The sequence below is a fragment of the Ostrea edulis genome, chromosome 7 (genome assembly GCF_947568905.1).
Source record: "Ostrea edulis chromosome 7, xbOstEdul1.1, whole genome shotgun sequence".
NCBI lineage: Eukaryota > Metazoa > Mollusca > Bivalvia > Ostreida > Ostreidae > Ostrea > Ostrea edulis.
Window position 1 is genome coordinate 39921384 of NC_079170.1, and position 14481 is coordinate 39935864.

The 14481-nt window shown below is 35.9% G+C and overlaps 1 protein-coding gene across 1 annotated transcript; it reads right to left on the reverse strand.

The window, feature by feature from the left end:
- Positions 1–12738: 12738 nt before the first annotated feature.
- Positions 12739–13925, reverse strand: LOC130048125 (uncharacterized). The gene is made up of 2 exons (XM_056144390.1): positions 13739–13925; positions 12739–12964 (listed from the first exon to the last, which is right to left on the reverse strand). Exons 1-2 carry the CDS (start codon positions 13908–13910, stop codon positions 12753–12755), a joined length of 384 nt encoding a protein of 127 aa, XP_056000365.1. The 5' UTR covers positions 13911–13925; the 3' UTR covers positions 12739–12752.
- Positions 13926–14481: the final 556 nt, after the last annotated feature.

Here is a 14481-nt window from a genome sequence, read left to right on the forward strand (position 1 = left end):
TTTCCCAAATTATTCGACACTAGAAGTGAAAGTCACGAGTATTTCGGATATGACCTTAACACGATTGTCCCGTGTTGCGGTAGGCAATGACACGATAAAGACACCCCCCCCCCTTCTACAGTCCTGAGTGCCACGCATAGGTTTACATTCATGACAGCTGGTCACGTGTCTCTGTGATTTTAATATTTTTCAATGGGAGTAAAAGAAAGCATCTTCTGTTTCAGAAGATGCTACCTTGGTATTGCATAAACTTGTATACGTTTACAAAAGTGAACCAGGTTCAATATTCTCTCCAGATTTTCACTCGGCAATCTAATTAAAATCGTCCGTTCGGGTACCTTTGACTACGTATTCTTAAAAGTGTTGAAGTACGGATCCCAAACAGATGATTTTAATTAGATTGTTTTCTTAATTAGTCACTGTCTTTGAATTACATGAATTGCAAACTTACGTGATCCAGATTCCGTAATCCTTCCAGGCTTTGACTTCAGTGTCGCATTTCCTCTAGTTTTCTGTGTGTGTTTACCAACAGTATTCCCTTTCTTGGAGTCGGATCCCATCATCGCGGGCGTGGGCTTGTCTCCAGTGGACCAACTCATTTTTACCGAGGTATCTCTGACCATTGAATTAGTGGGAAGGCTGTTATAAATGTTAAAACAAGCATTGTAATAACCGAGGAGTGAAATTTTGGAATGACTGAGACACAATCTAATATCTTGTAAAAGTATGTGATGGATACCTTTTGATTGCACGGGAATTATGAAGGGATTCTGGTCTTTTGCTAGAAATAACGGGATGCGATCCATAAAATTCTAATTCCTCCGGAAAAACCAAAATATTGCGCTTGTCCAGTGTTGTCACCTTGGCGTCCAATTTTTCCGGCGAAATCGGAAAGACGTCTATATTCCGCTTGTCTAATGTTGTCACCTTGTGGCGAGTTTTGTGCAAGGTTGGTAAAATTGTGCTATCCTTATATGGAATAAATTTAACACCCGATGCACCTGTATTTAGATGGATATAAATATAATGGGTGAATTGTCATTTGAATACTTCCATATACAGTAAAACACGGTTATAGCAAATGTCCAAGACCAACAGAAAACAATTCATCATAACCAAATTTCGTTATGTCCAATAAAAGTTTCATTATTTTCCTTTCATAGGGAAATAAATATGACCTCCCAATAAGCGTGAATTCGTTATAAGCGTGTTCGTTATAACTGTATTTTACTGTATTGTATATATAGAATTAATGCATCATGAGAAGATAAGTAAGTAACTACCTTCTAAACTGACACTAGGATGTTCGTAGACTTCACGCCTAATTGGCTTAACTCCGGAGGCAGTGGACGAAGACCCCGCTCTCTTACGGTGCCGAGTTTTGACAGATTCTGGACTAGGTTGAGATTTACAGCTCTCGGTACCACTGTTGGAGGATATTCTCATCCTAGATACCGCATCTTCAACCGTCTTCTGTTGTTTGCCGAGAATTAACTTGTGAAATGCTGTAACCGATTCTTGGTCTTCCTCGTCAAAAGAATGGTTTGACGACTTCGACGTCCTTCGTCTTTTCTCATTCCTTTCTGTTCTTTTCCAGCGGTCGTATCTTTTATCGGTATTTGGTTGGAAGCAGATGTCGTAAAGTTCTTTTGGTATGTTGAATTCTGAAAGGAAAATGGAGAGAAAAAAATGTAGTGAAGAATGGAAAATAGTAAATGTAAAATTCACTAGCTCGCAAGAAAATAGTAATTTCACACTTTCAGCTTTTCACAGAGACAACAAGCATTTAATATTAGATAGGATAGTGAACTTTCATGAATTACCTCGGAAAACTTGAAGGGGGTGAAGCACCTTTGGGTGGGCACACCCCTCCTTGTCCTTGTTTTTAATAGATGCATTCTGAAGAGAATCGACACCGTTTTCTTTTACATGGCGCGGATCTTTTCTGAAATGTATACCCAAAAAGTTTTTACCATAATGTTTTTTGGAAAAAGAGAGATAAATAGTATAAAAAATCAATGTATTTGTAATACAGAAACTTCAGCCAAGAATACGATTTCTACCTGGGTGACAACTCTGGTACAGGTGGTTGGTTTGGATTATATTTGGAGGTAATGGAGGAAACCACATCTGGAGGAATGCCATCTCTCATTGAAGTTGACCCTCTAGATGGCGGTAAAGTTGTCGCAGTCGCATGGTCTGACCCTCCAATAGGCGGTAAAGTTGTCATGGTCGCATGGCTGCTTCTCGGCGATAAATACTGGTTAGTTACTGGTGTTACCGCTGGGGCTACCTTAATCGTTTGAGTGTTCAAACTGTCTTTAGTGATATGTCTTTTATTATCTGTATAGTCTACATTTTCTGCCAATGACGGACGAGTTGCGCTGCTATTGGAAACCACCTTTTCACGCACGTCATCATTTCTCAGAGTAGGTAAAGCCGTACATCTGTTTCCCTGTGATGTTTGTGATGCCACTCCTGTAGGATCTATCCTCGTTTCATTAACACTCCAAATATCTTTCAATGAGAAATGTTCAATGTGTTCAAAGTCAACAGTTTCAGGAAACGATAGATGAGATTCCGTGGCGACTTCCGATTCCTTTAACTTTCTGGGTGTAGTCTGATTCATCACTGTTTGGTAAAATGTAAAGTGGAAGTTTGTTGTTTTCTTGTCGTGAACTGAATTTATTAGCAATGGCGGCATTGTGTTGTCTTCTTTCCCTGACTTGGAAACATACAGTGGTGCAACAGACGCTTTCTTTTGGTTTGCTAACTGAGAAGAGTGTCTGGTAGTGGAAGGTCTCAATACAGTCACCGACTTGGTGACAAGTACTGTAAAAAAAAAAAACAAAAAAAAAAACAAAACAAAACACAACAACAACAACAAAAAAACCATAATGTAAAGAAAAAAAGTATCAATACAAATAAGAGCATTTTTCACTTCTTAAACTTGATTTGCATTTTGAATTTATATTACAACATGCTGTACCAGGTATGTTGTTTTTCGAGGGTGATTGAGACGAGCAAATGTTTGACAATGTTCTTGCAGGGACGCTCTTTCTGTGCGTGGATGGTGCGCAATCATCTCTCTGGGATGAACTAATTAATGTGCATTTTGAGAGATTTGTGGTCAAGCATTCGTGGGTCGCACTTTTTGCGACCTAAACGTGGTCCTTTGACGAAATCTGCCGACTGCAAAACAAATTGGAATCCAAAAGGCATGACCTATTAAATAAAATAAAATGCATAACATAATTATAATGATGACGAAGTGGCTTATTCATTTATAGGGTGGGGGTGACTGAGTGCATACTGAGTGAATAATCTTTGCTTACCCTTGATGAAGTAGATGAAGCAATCTTGATGCGATGTCCATCGATATGGAAACTCTGATCCGCCCCTGACGTGTAAAGATTAACAGAAGATAGCATGTCAGGCGCTTTAAAGCTGTTGAACTTTGGCATGTCAGAGTGATGCATCGTTGTGCGTTTCTGACAAGTTCTGATGTCATTTCTCGCTTGTGCTCGAAGATGAGGCATTATTTGCTGCAAATAGATTCAGTGCACATTAAATAAATTGTAACAGATCATAGCAACATATAACTGTTAGTGACGAATACAGAAAATGTAGTGGGGGGGGGGGGGGGGGGGATAAGTGTGAAGCTTTTCCACCCAAAAAAGGGACAAGGGTTGAACCATATATAGATAAAGCCTCTTTTAAAACAATGAAGTAATGCGTAGTGTGTCATAGTAAAGACAATTTGCACGTAGTGCATACAACTCAAGAAAATGTGATACAGACGTGTGATTTGTGCGTATACAATACTTGATATATAGGGTTTCTGATATTTCTGCACACGTGGAGAAATAAAGTATACATTATGCAGAGAACAATTCCATTCTCCTTGATTTCTTGAATATCAGTTCATTATCATTTTACTGTTTCCTATTTTGATTTATCTAAAAAAAAAAAAATTCATTTATTATTATTATACTTTCATGTAAAATACTCGAACCTGATTGGTCGAGAAGCATTTGAAAAAACATATTGTTACCCTCTGAGAACAGAAAACACGCGCCCCAGGGTGATAGTATCTAGCAACGGGTAACAGTACTTGACAACGGGTGATATTATAAAAAATTATCACATGCGTCAAATTTATGCGCGTACGGTTCGCCGTAGATTGCTAGACGACGTCGTTTGAGCGTTTGTAATAAACGCGAGTACCCGCATCGAAATACGAAATATCGCATGACAGTGATTGATCAAATGTCAACAGACGTAAGTTTTTTTGCTTTCCAGTTTACATAACATTCAGTATAAGAAAAGTTGGCTGCGCCTCGGTTGACAATGGTTTTCTCGGGGTGAAAATTTTCAATGTTACCCTCAGCTACATGCAATATTTATATATTATCAACTCTAATCTATGAAAATACACATCAACACAGTATCTGTTTGATATAAGAAAAATATCAATAATATGATCTCCCAACGATGAATTCACATTCCATGAATTAATCAATGTCAATACCTAATAATCAAACATGTCAACATATAAATTATATTAGGCCTGCCAAATAATGTAAATAATTATCATTGGCAAAGAAAGATATCGTCGTTTTCAAATATCGCATTTTTCATTACGTTCTCCGCACACAGAAAGACTATTAAAACATGTGAGAATATTCTAATATGTGTTGGAACCCAATTGCATATGCTTATTAAAAATATGTACAATAATAGTAAATCATGCATTAATTAATATAAAATGTCGTCATAGACTTTTTCCACATTAATCTCGATGTAAAACAGGGTGACAACCTCAGTCCCAACTTGTTTAATATATTTATCAATGACTTACCAGAGTACTTGAAAGATGCAAGGGACCCAATAGTTCTCAACAATAAAATAATACACTGTTTAATGTATGTAGATGATGTAATATTACTGTCACACTCAGCAGTTGGCTTACAATGTAACCTTGATAAATTGCAAAATTTTTGTTCTAATTGGTGCTTGAAAGTCAATATTGATAAAAGTAAAGTTTTAATCTTTACATGTAATAAGGTAGAAAGATTTCTCAAGCAAAATTTTATTTTGGAGAAAAGGGGAATACAGTGTGTCCCCTCTTACAGATATTTGGGAATATATTTCAATACAGCTGGAAATTTTTCTAATGCTCAAGAGGATCTGTACAATAAGGCAATGAAAGCATATTTCAAATTGCATATATAATTTTTTATCATTACAACCTAGCATTAAAACATCCCTTCATGTCTTTGATCACACAATCAAGCCAATTTGAAGTTCAAACCAACATGTTTATACATAATTATGCACCCATTGTAAACATGACATGTTGACTTAGAACCAATGCACCGTCCCGTGGTATCTTTTGCATTACAGTCAATCATATGTACTTGTACTACGTGCCTTTTACTAATTATTATGTCTCATTGCATATATTATTTTTTTCCTTTGTGCATTTCTGACTTTTGCATTAGGATACACAATGGTACTTGCATGTATTACATCAAATAACCGAATGTCTCATGTTATGTATATTTTCTAAGTTCATACTACTAGTATTACTGTATATTATGTGTGAACCATTTGAAACCAATTTGCACATATGCACTCATTATAAACATGACATGTTGACCTAATACCAATGCACCGTCCCGTGGTATCTTTTGCATTACAGTGGAGTATTAATCATTATCGGTTATAGACTTTGTATGGGAAAATATGACGACCGAGTTTTTTGGCGCGTAGACGGACCGAGCTTGCGAGGTCCGTTCGCGACAAAAAACGAGGTCGTCATATTTCCCATACAAAGTGTATAACCTTTTTATTATATACTTTCAATTTCATTTAGAAACTAACAATAATTTTATTTTTAACAATAACTTTATCGGTTTAACTGAGTAGAAGATGAAAAACACGAAAAATTTGATAATTAACGGCGTAGAAATTTGATTGTGACGTAATGTTTGCGGGCAGGAATGTTTCCGGGCATATATCGTGTGATATATGCCCGCAAACTTTTAAAGAAAAAAGAAGAGATGAAATTGAAAGTATATAATAATATGTACTTATACTACCTTTACTATTATTACGTGTAGTATTATTATGTATATTTTTTTTTCTGTGTGTATTTCTGACTGTTTTGCATTAGGATACACGGTGGTACTTACATGTAATACATAAGTATTATCATGTTCAAAATGTCTCGTGTATGAACATTGCTCATACTAATAGTGCATATTTTGCTCTTGTTTTATTCTTTTTATTATCATTTTTTATAAACATTACACATTGAAATGTTTACAATCATGTATGCTGTATGCCTGAGAGGGCCTAATTTGGAAATAAATCATATTCTATTCTAAAAAATCATATTTTATTCTATTCTAAGCAAAGACCTATATATAGATACATTTTGATTGCGTACATGCATATACATTTTCCTAAATATGAAATTTAAAGAAATAGAGGACATTGTTATTCCATTATGACGTACAATTTGCATGACGTCACAGAAGTAAGTCGTTGTAGGCCGAATGTCAAACTTCCACCAGAGTTCGTTTGCTCACAAACCAAACTCTTCCACTTAGGCATTCGTAGGCACTGTGACGTAATGAGGCCTCGACGGGGAGTTTGGGCCGAATGTGTGCGGTTGCCCCTAGCATCCTGTAGGTTCAAACTAAAGCGCGAAGAGTACTCTGAATTTTTAATTGCAAACGTATGCGTGAAATGTCTACCATGTTTTAATTCATTTATTTAATCTAATAACTGTGTAATACAATTTAAGATTTGTGACTTTGTCGTAAGTTGTTTTATAAAACGGGCCCCAGAATTTTGAGTCGCAAACGTACGCGTAAAACATCTACCATCAAGGTAACCATTACGTTTGCAATACGTGGGGCGGGGGGGGGGGGGTGTATATTGTTTACGTCAATCTAATCAAAATTAGATTATATGATCCGCTCATCTATGTGTAGCGATAGTAGATGAGCGGATCATAGGATCTAATTTTAATTAGATTGTTATTCACGTGCAACGATGAAAATTAACTACACCAAAAAATATTGGAGGTGATAATATTCCAGTAGATTCGAAATGGGAACTAATAGCAACTAAAGGTTTCTTTTCAGTTTTGGTAGTTTAATATGTCCCTAAACACATGTAAAAGGTTTCGAAAAATATATTGAGGGGAAAGCTGTTATTTAGGGAAAAACATCATTTATTGAATAAAAATCGTCAGGAAGTGGAAATTTGGATTAAAATTCATGTTTCAATTAATACTCTTTGATTTGTGTCATCCTCGTATTTGGAAACATTAGCCTTTATGTATCCTTTAACAGCTATGACAAGAATAGAAAAATATATTGAAAGAAAAGCTATTATTTTGAGGCTGAAACAATTTATTGTTGAAAAATCGTCGGAAATTGGAAATTTAAAATCCATATTTGAATTGAAACCCGTTGATTTGTATCATATTTGGATACATTAGTGTATCTTTTAAATAGATATGACAAGTTTAGAAAATAAGTATTGAAGGGAAAGCTGTTATTTTGAGATTAAAATACCATTTATTGTTGAAAAATTCCAATTGAAATCTGTTTTTAAAACTCTTCAATAATTCACCATTTCCTGTAACAAAGATAAAAAAAAATTCCATGTCTTTGAATTTTTGCGGTAGTTATGTAAATATTCGGAAATATATTAGTTTATATTCTTGAGGTCCTACCAAAGAAAAAACAACAAATGAAATCATAGTTTTATTCAAAATGGACTTGATATATGTGTTTGGGAAACGTCATAATCCTTGGCGTTACATGTAACACATATACCATCGGAAACGTAAAGTCACAAAGATTACATGTGTCCCACTCAATATCGAAGCTAATCCATTAATAAATACATTTTCGATAATTTGAGCAAAGCTCGAAGACTCAATATCAATATGTCATCAAATGTGGCACTGTTGGTTGGTTGGTTGACGTCCCATTCGAGAATATTTCACTCTTGAGACGTCATTATTGTCTGTGAAGGACTTTGAAATTCAGGCCTAGGCTTGCATGGCTCTTACGGTTTTTGGGCAGGGAGGAATCTTTACAATGCTATAGGGCCTCGGTTTTTTGCGTTTTTATCAGAAGGAGCGCCCCCATTTAGTCGCCTCTTATACGACAAGGAAGGGGTACTGAACACAAGCACCTGAAGTATGGATATAACTACCCCCTCCCCTTTTAATATTTTTTGTGGCAATAATTTCTCTGAAATGTGTGAATTTTCGGTCTATCTCATCCCTCTTTCGATTTATGCAATCGTTTTGTAAGCTTCAGAGATTGGCCTTCTACAGGTATAATAAAATACACAAGATATGAATCAAAAATAAACAAACAGGGAGTCCCTGTTTTGGGGCACATTTTCCAAGTAATTACAGCGTTACCTAAGGAATTTTGGCAGACGGCAAGTCAGGGAGATGTCATGCTACAAGTCTCTTCAACTCAAAACCCATCTCATCTCTTTTATTTGCCACAATAAATTGGTTAGGGGCAGTTTACGCTTATAAATGGTAAACCGCAAAGCGGTTTATAAAAAATAAAAAGCATACAATCTGTCCCAAGCTAAAACAAATTTATTCCTTATAATTTGATTCAACACTAAAATATGTAAATTTTTCAATCTTATTTCGTAAACAGCAGATTGAGATTGCACCGCGCAAGGTATTCTCTTTCGAGAAGTCGTGAGGCATAGCCTTCATGAAGGATTCACTATAAACAATCGTAACTTCTCGGCTATTTCCGTAACCACAGTTACGGAAAAGGACGAGCGCGTGATCCGATTGATGTCGACTCTGTCCAGAGGAAGCCATCTTGGTTCTTCGCAGATCATAGGTCTTTCAATTTTTCAAACTTGGTTTTATATAGGATTTACCATTTTAGAAAAGTTTGATTATGTGGTCATTTAACAAAAAATATAAATACTTAAAGCATATCATAGATTTATATCAGTTTACTGTATAAGGTTGTTCCTAGAGACGACAAACTTGGTTAAAATTAAGCTATATTTATATGAAATAAGATTTGAGAAGTCGCATGCGTTCCTGCAGGACATATTTCTATTTCTGCTGAAGTGTTCTGATAAAGTGACGTGTTTTTTATCTGTTAATTTTGTTTTTGACAAAGGTTTATATATGCGATTGATCACTGTTCGTTATCATCACCTTTGATATATTTTTTTTATGACCGTGGTATGATATGTAAAATTTTAACCTTTCGCATTGCGATGTATTCTATGAATAGAACACAAGAAAACCAATAGACTGTTTGACAATCCAGCAAGGGAAATGCGTGGCCTGCACACAGATATACATGTAACATGTCAAACTGAAGCATTATTTAATCGAGTATCGTGAAAATTTGTCAAGAAACTAACCTTATATAACTGATAGAGGTGACCATGTATTTCGATTTAAAAAAAAGAGTTAGAAAAGTGTGTTTAGTGTATTGTGCGAGTCGAAGTGAATTGTTTACTAGTATAAGTAAACCATATCAGTATTTGCTACGGGAAAATAAATTTATATGTCAGCCTGATTGGAACTTTTAAGTAGGAAATAAATACAAAAAAAAAAAAAAAAAAAAAAAAAAAACCCACCAAAAACACAACAAATACTGAATACTAAAATAGGTGAAGTATTGACGATAACGATTTCATAATTTGAGAAAATTGAACTTGGCAAGTAAGATTGTACTTTAACCCCCACCCCACCATTCTTTGTGAAATCTGTAATAGACTAAGTGGACACTTTTTAGCTCACCTGAGCTGAAAGCTTAAGTGAGCTTTTCTGATCGCCTGTTGTCCGTCGTCCGTCTGTGACCTTTTTACATTTTCGACTTCTTCTCTACTAACACAATTTCAACCAAACTTGGCGAAACGATATAAAAACTAGATACATGTACATATTTATGAAAAGCAGAAAGGGCTGTACCAGAATTGTGAATTTTGTAACTCCTGGGTTCTGACTCTAGGGCGGGTTTAATATAGTATAAATATAACACATGTTATAACGTTATGTAAAGTCTCATCAGTATGAGCACTGTCAGGGACATTTTTTTTTTTTAAAACAAAAACCACACATCTTGTTTTATACTGCTGCTAAAGATTAAAATTTACAGCTTAGATATGCACATTTTTGAAGAATGTTATGTTAGAGTTTTGTAGATTTTGTAGGCCTTGGGCTATTGATACTTTTATCTACTACTCAGGTGACCAATAAGACCTGTGGGCCTTTTGTTGATTAGTTTCATCGTTTCAAGTCTACTGAAATGCATGTATAAGTGAAAATGGGGGCCACATGGGGCCTATATCTTCCTTGCCCTTTGTTACACATCTAGAGAACTTTATTCCTTTATCAGAACACAAAGCAGCTTTGTTGATAGATTTTGTTAGAAGTGACTGTAAATATGTAGATATATTGCGTTTATATCGATATTGTAATTCACACTATGTTTTTGTGAAGAGAATAAACCACTCTCTCTTGTTGCAGGAAAATCGTCCCAATCTTCTGATGACGATGTTTGCTAGACTCTATCTAATGATGTCACTTCCTGATGTGATGAAGAATGCTCTCTTCTTGATGGGAATCTCACCACCAGCGCAGCTTTAACATATCATATACATGTGTAACGTGGTCGTCAGGGTAAACAAATCTCAGACTCTGGTAGCGAGTAGCATACGATTCTGGTTTTGAATCGAGTTATAAAACTCTGGTAGCGAGTGAATTTCAAGTAAATAATACTAGGCGGTATTAGTTTGGATCAAGTATTATTACGATTTCTGTAGCATAGAAATGATATTTACAATGAAAACAATGTGCTATTGTAAGACAATATGGGGCCGGGGAATTAAAAAGAAAGTGAAAATGAAACTAAAGACGATTTACAAACAATTCGCGATGGATTGGCACATCTCCTTGGGATTGGGAGTAATTTATATGGGGGATAGCTTACCAACAGCTAAAACACGTCCGTCTCGGATCTGTCCCATAACGAAATAAGTGGTCGCACTGGCGACAACAGCAACGAAGCATCTTCGTCCAAATAATGGCGTCTTCGTAGTTGGTCACGACCATATAAACATTGGACTACGGAAAAGGCTAAAGAATTCCATCTCAGCTTATTACAATATATAGTAAATATATACATAAATATATACAAATCAACAAAGCAATTCCTGAAATGTAAAACAGGACAATATGAATTAATGAAGCTCTAGAAGACGTCTTCCCTTCTATATGGCTCATATTAAATATATGTACAAAGTGAATGGCCACATATGTGTATATACAAATATGGAAAGATGAAACCAAAGGAACATGACTATTATGAATGAATAATAAATAGATGAAATGGATCTCAAATTATCCACATGCAATTACCTAGTGGTTCAAGTATTAAACACCACACAACTACAGTCATGATATATCATACATATATAAAGTCCAACCCCCACCCACGCTATTTGCCTTTACTTACCCAAACCCGTTACACATGGTATTTGTTCATTAAACGTTTGTTAATCTGTATTTTGTTGCTAAAATGTTTAAAGTTTTCCTATGAATTGTTTTTGTTGCAAATACGGAATTATTTTAGATAAAACAATGCTTTATCTATTCTATATATATATCCACATTTATTCATATGTTGATTTGATATACCCCAGAGAGACTTCCATATCGCCTTCAAATTTAGATATTGTGTTGAACATAGATGCCATTGGTAAACTAACAACTCAATTTTATGATACATGTAACCATGACATCAGCTTCTCCATTGTCAACTTCCCATATCTACAATCCATGTAGCAATATACCATTATCACCTGCATATGTTTACGTGTTTCAAGTGATTTGAGTTACAAGAGCTCGTTCTGCATATGATCAGTTGTTAAACTGAGACAGGCTACTTGACAAATAAGTTCTGGTTTATACAATTTAAAATCAAAATTTCACAATTTCTATGATTGTTATAATGATCTAATATGCAATTCCAAAGGTCAATTATCCCGTGGGGATCCAGGTTAGAATAGATGCTCAGTACCCCTTGCTTGTCGTAGAAGGCGACAAAATGGGGCGGTCCTTCGGATGAGACCGCAAAAACCGAGGACCCGTGTCGCAGCAGGTGTGATCCCTCCCTGCTCAAAGGTCATAAGCGCCGAGCATAGGACTAAATTTTGCAGCCCTTCACCGGCAGTGGTGACGTCTCCTTATGAGTGAAATTTTCTCGAGAGGGACGTTAAACAATATACAATCAATCAATCAATCGGTCAATTGCTGTCTGGCACGTTTCATACCAAGTATAATACCGTTTTTATTATGGATTACTCCATTTACTTGATTAAAACCTAGGGATTAGGGTGGGTTTGACTGATCAACAGGAGGTGCCTTTTCCTTCTAGCCACCTGATCCCACCTCTGGTATATGCTGGGGTCCATGTTTGCCCTACTCTGAATTTTGTATTCTTTATAGGATTTATGAGATTGATCACTGGTCGTTATTTTCACTGTTTCATATGTATATGTAGATCTCTGTATATATTGGGGAAAGAAAAATAATTTGTGTTATTGTATTACTTTTTTTATTTTCCTGAGAATTGTATATTTCAGTTTTGTATACAAAAGTTTAGTACGATACAGAATTTCAAAGAACATAAGAGTTCTTATATTGCAAGATTTGGTACAGAACTTTAACATTTAGCCTTCTTGGATTTTTTCTTGATTACAGTCGTCTTCTTCTTCATTGTGTCATTCTTGTCTTTATGTTCTCTGGGTAATTCAAACAAAGAGAATGTGAAGGCAGAAGTAACACCTGGGTTGTATATCCCGGGGGTCAGGGGACCAACAGCTGGTGAAGCCTGGGCTTTGGACTTTGGACTCGAGGCTTGGTAGTTGCTCATATCTATTAAAATATAACTTAAACTATTGCATGTTCTTTTAATGCATATATAAATCTGTGATTTGCATTCAGGGCATCATATGATATTTACAGCAAGAGTTTTCAAATAAATCAAAGAATTAATGAAACACTGCACACAATACTTTTACTACTTTATTACATGCTTACATGTATTTAAGTATATATTGCAGTCAAAGAGTGATAGTGTTATTACAAACAAACAGAACCAGGTTTTATAATTTCTCCAGACTTTGACTTGGATACTGCCTGGCCTTCACAACCAAGAGGTCCGGGTTCGATGCCAGCGCCGCAACCTAAATCCTAAGACGTTTAATAATTATAGTGACTCTTCCTTGGCCAAGTGTTGAGCATTAGAAGTGAGAGCCATGGGTCTTTCCTCTATGACCTTAACAACAGAGATCCCGTGTCACAGCAGGCGTTGACATGACAAAGAACCCTCACTGCTACAACCCTGAGCGCCAGGCATATGTTTAATATATTGATGGCACTTCACTTAAAGCTGGTCACGTGTTTATGTGATTGAATATTTTCAAATGGGGCGTAAAAGAACAAACATGATATACTACCTTGGTATGGTATTAACTTCTATACGTTTACAAACGTGAAATCCACTCGGCAATCTAATTAAAATCATCCGTTCGGGTTCCGCTGACTACTTACTCTGAGTGTTGAAGTATGGATCCTGACCAGATGATTTTAATTAGATTGTTGTCTAAATTAGTTACTGTCTTTGAATTACATGAATTGCAAACTTACGTGATCCAGATTCCGTAATCCTTCCAGGCTTTGACTTCAGTGTCGCATTTCCTCTGGTTTTCTTTGGGTGTTGACCAACAGTATTCCCTTTCTTGGAGTCGGATCCCATCATCGCGGGTGTTGGTTTTTCTCCAGTGGACCAACTCATTTTTACCGAGGTATCTCTGACCATTGAATTAGTAGGAAGGCTGTTATGAATGTTAAAACAATCATTGTAACAAAAACGAAAAGTAAAATTTTGGAATGACCGAGACACAATTTGATATTTTGTAAAAGTATGTTATGGATACCTTTTCATTGCACGGAAATTATGAAGGGATTCTTGTCTTCCGCCAGAAGTAATGGAATGCAATTCATAAAATTCCATTTCCACCGTAGAAATCTGAATATTGCGCTTGTCCGGTGTTGTCGCCTTGTAGTCCGATTTCTCCGGTGAAATAGGAAGGACTTGTGTATTGCGCTTGTCTAATGTTGTCATTTTGTGGCGAGTTTTGTGCAAGGTTTTAAAAATTGTGCTATCCTTATCTGGAATGGATTTAGCACCCGATGCACCTGTAGTTAGATGAATATAAATATAATTGGTGAATTGCCATTTGACTACTTCCATATACAGTAAAACACGGTTATAGCAAATGTCCAAGACCAGCAGAAAACATTTCATCATAATCAAACTTCGTTATGTCCAATAAAAGTTTCATTATTTTCCTCTCCTAGGGAAATAAATATCATTTCGCAATACGCGT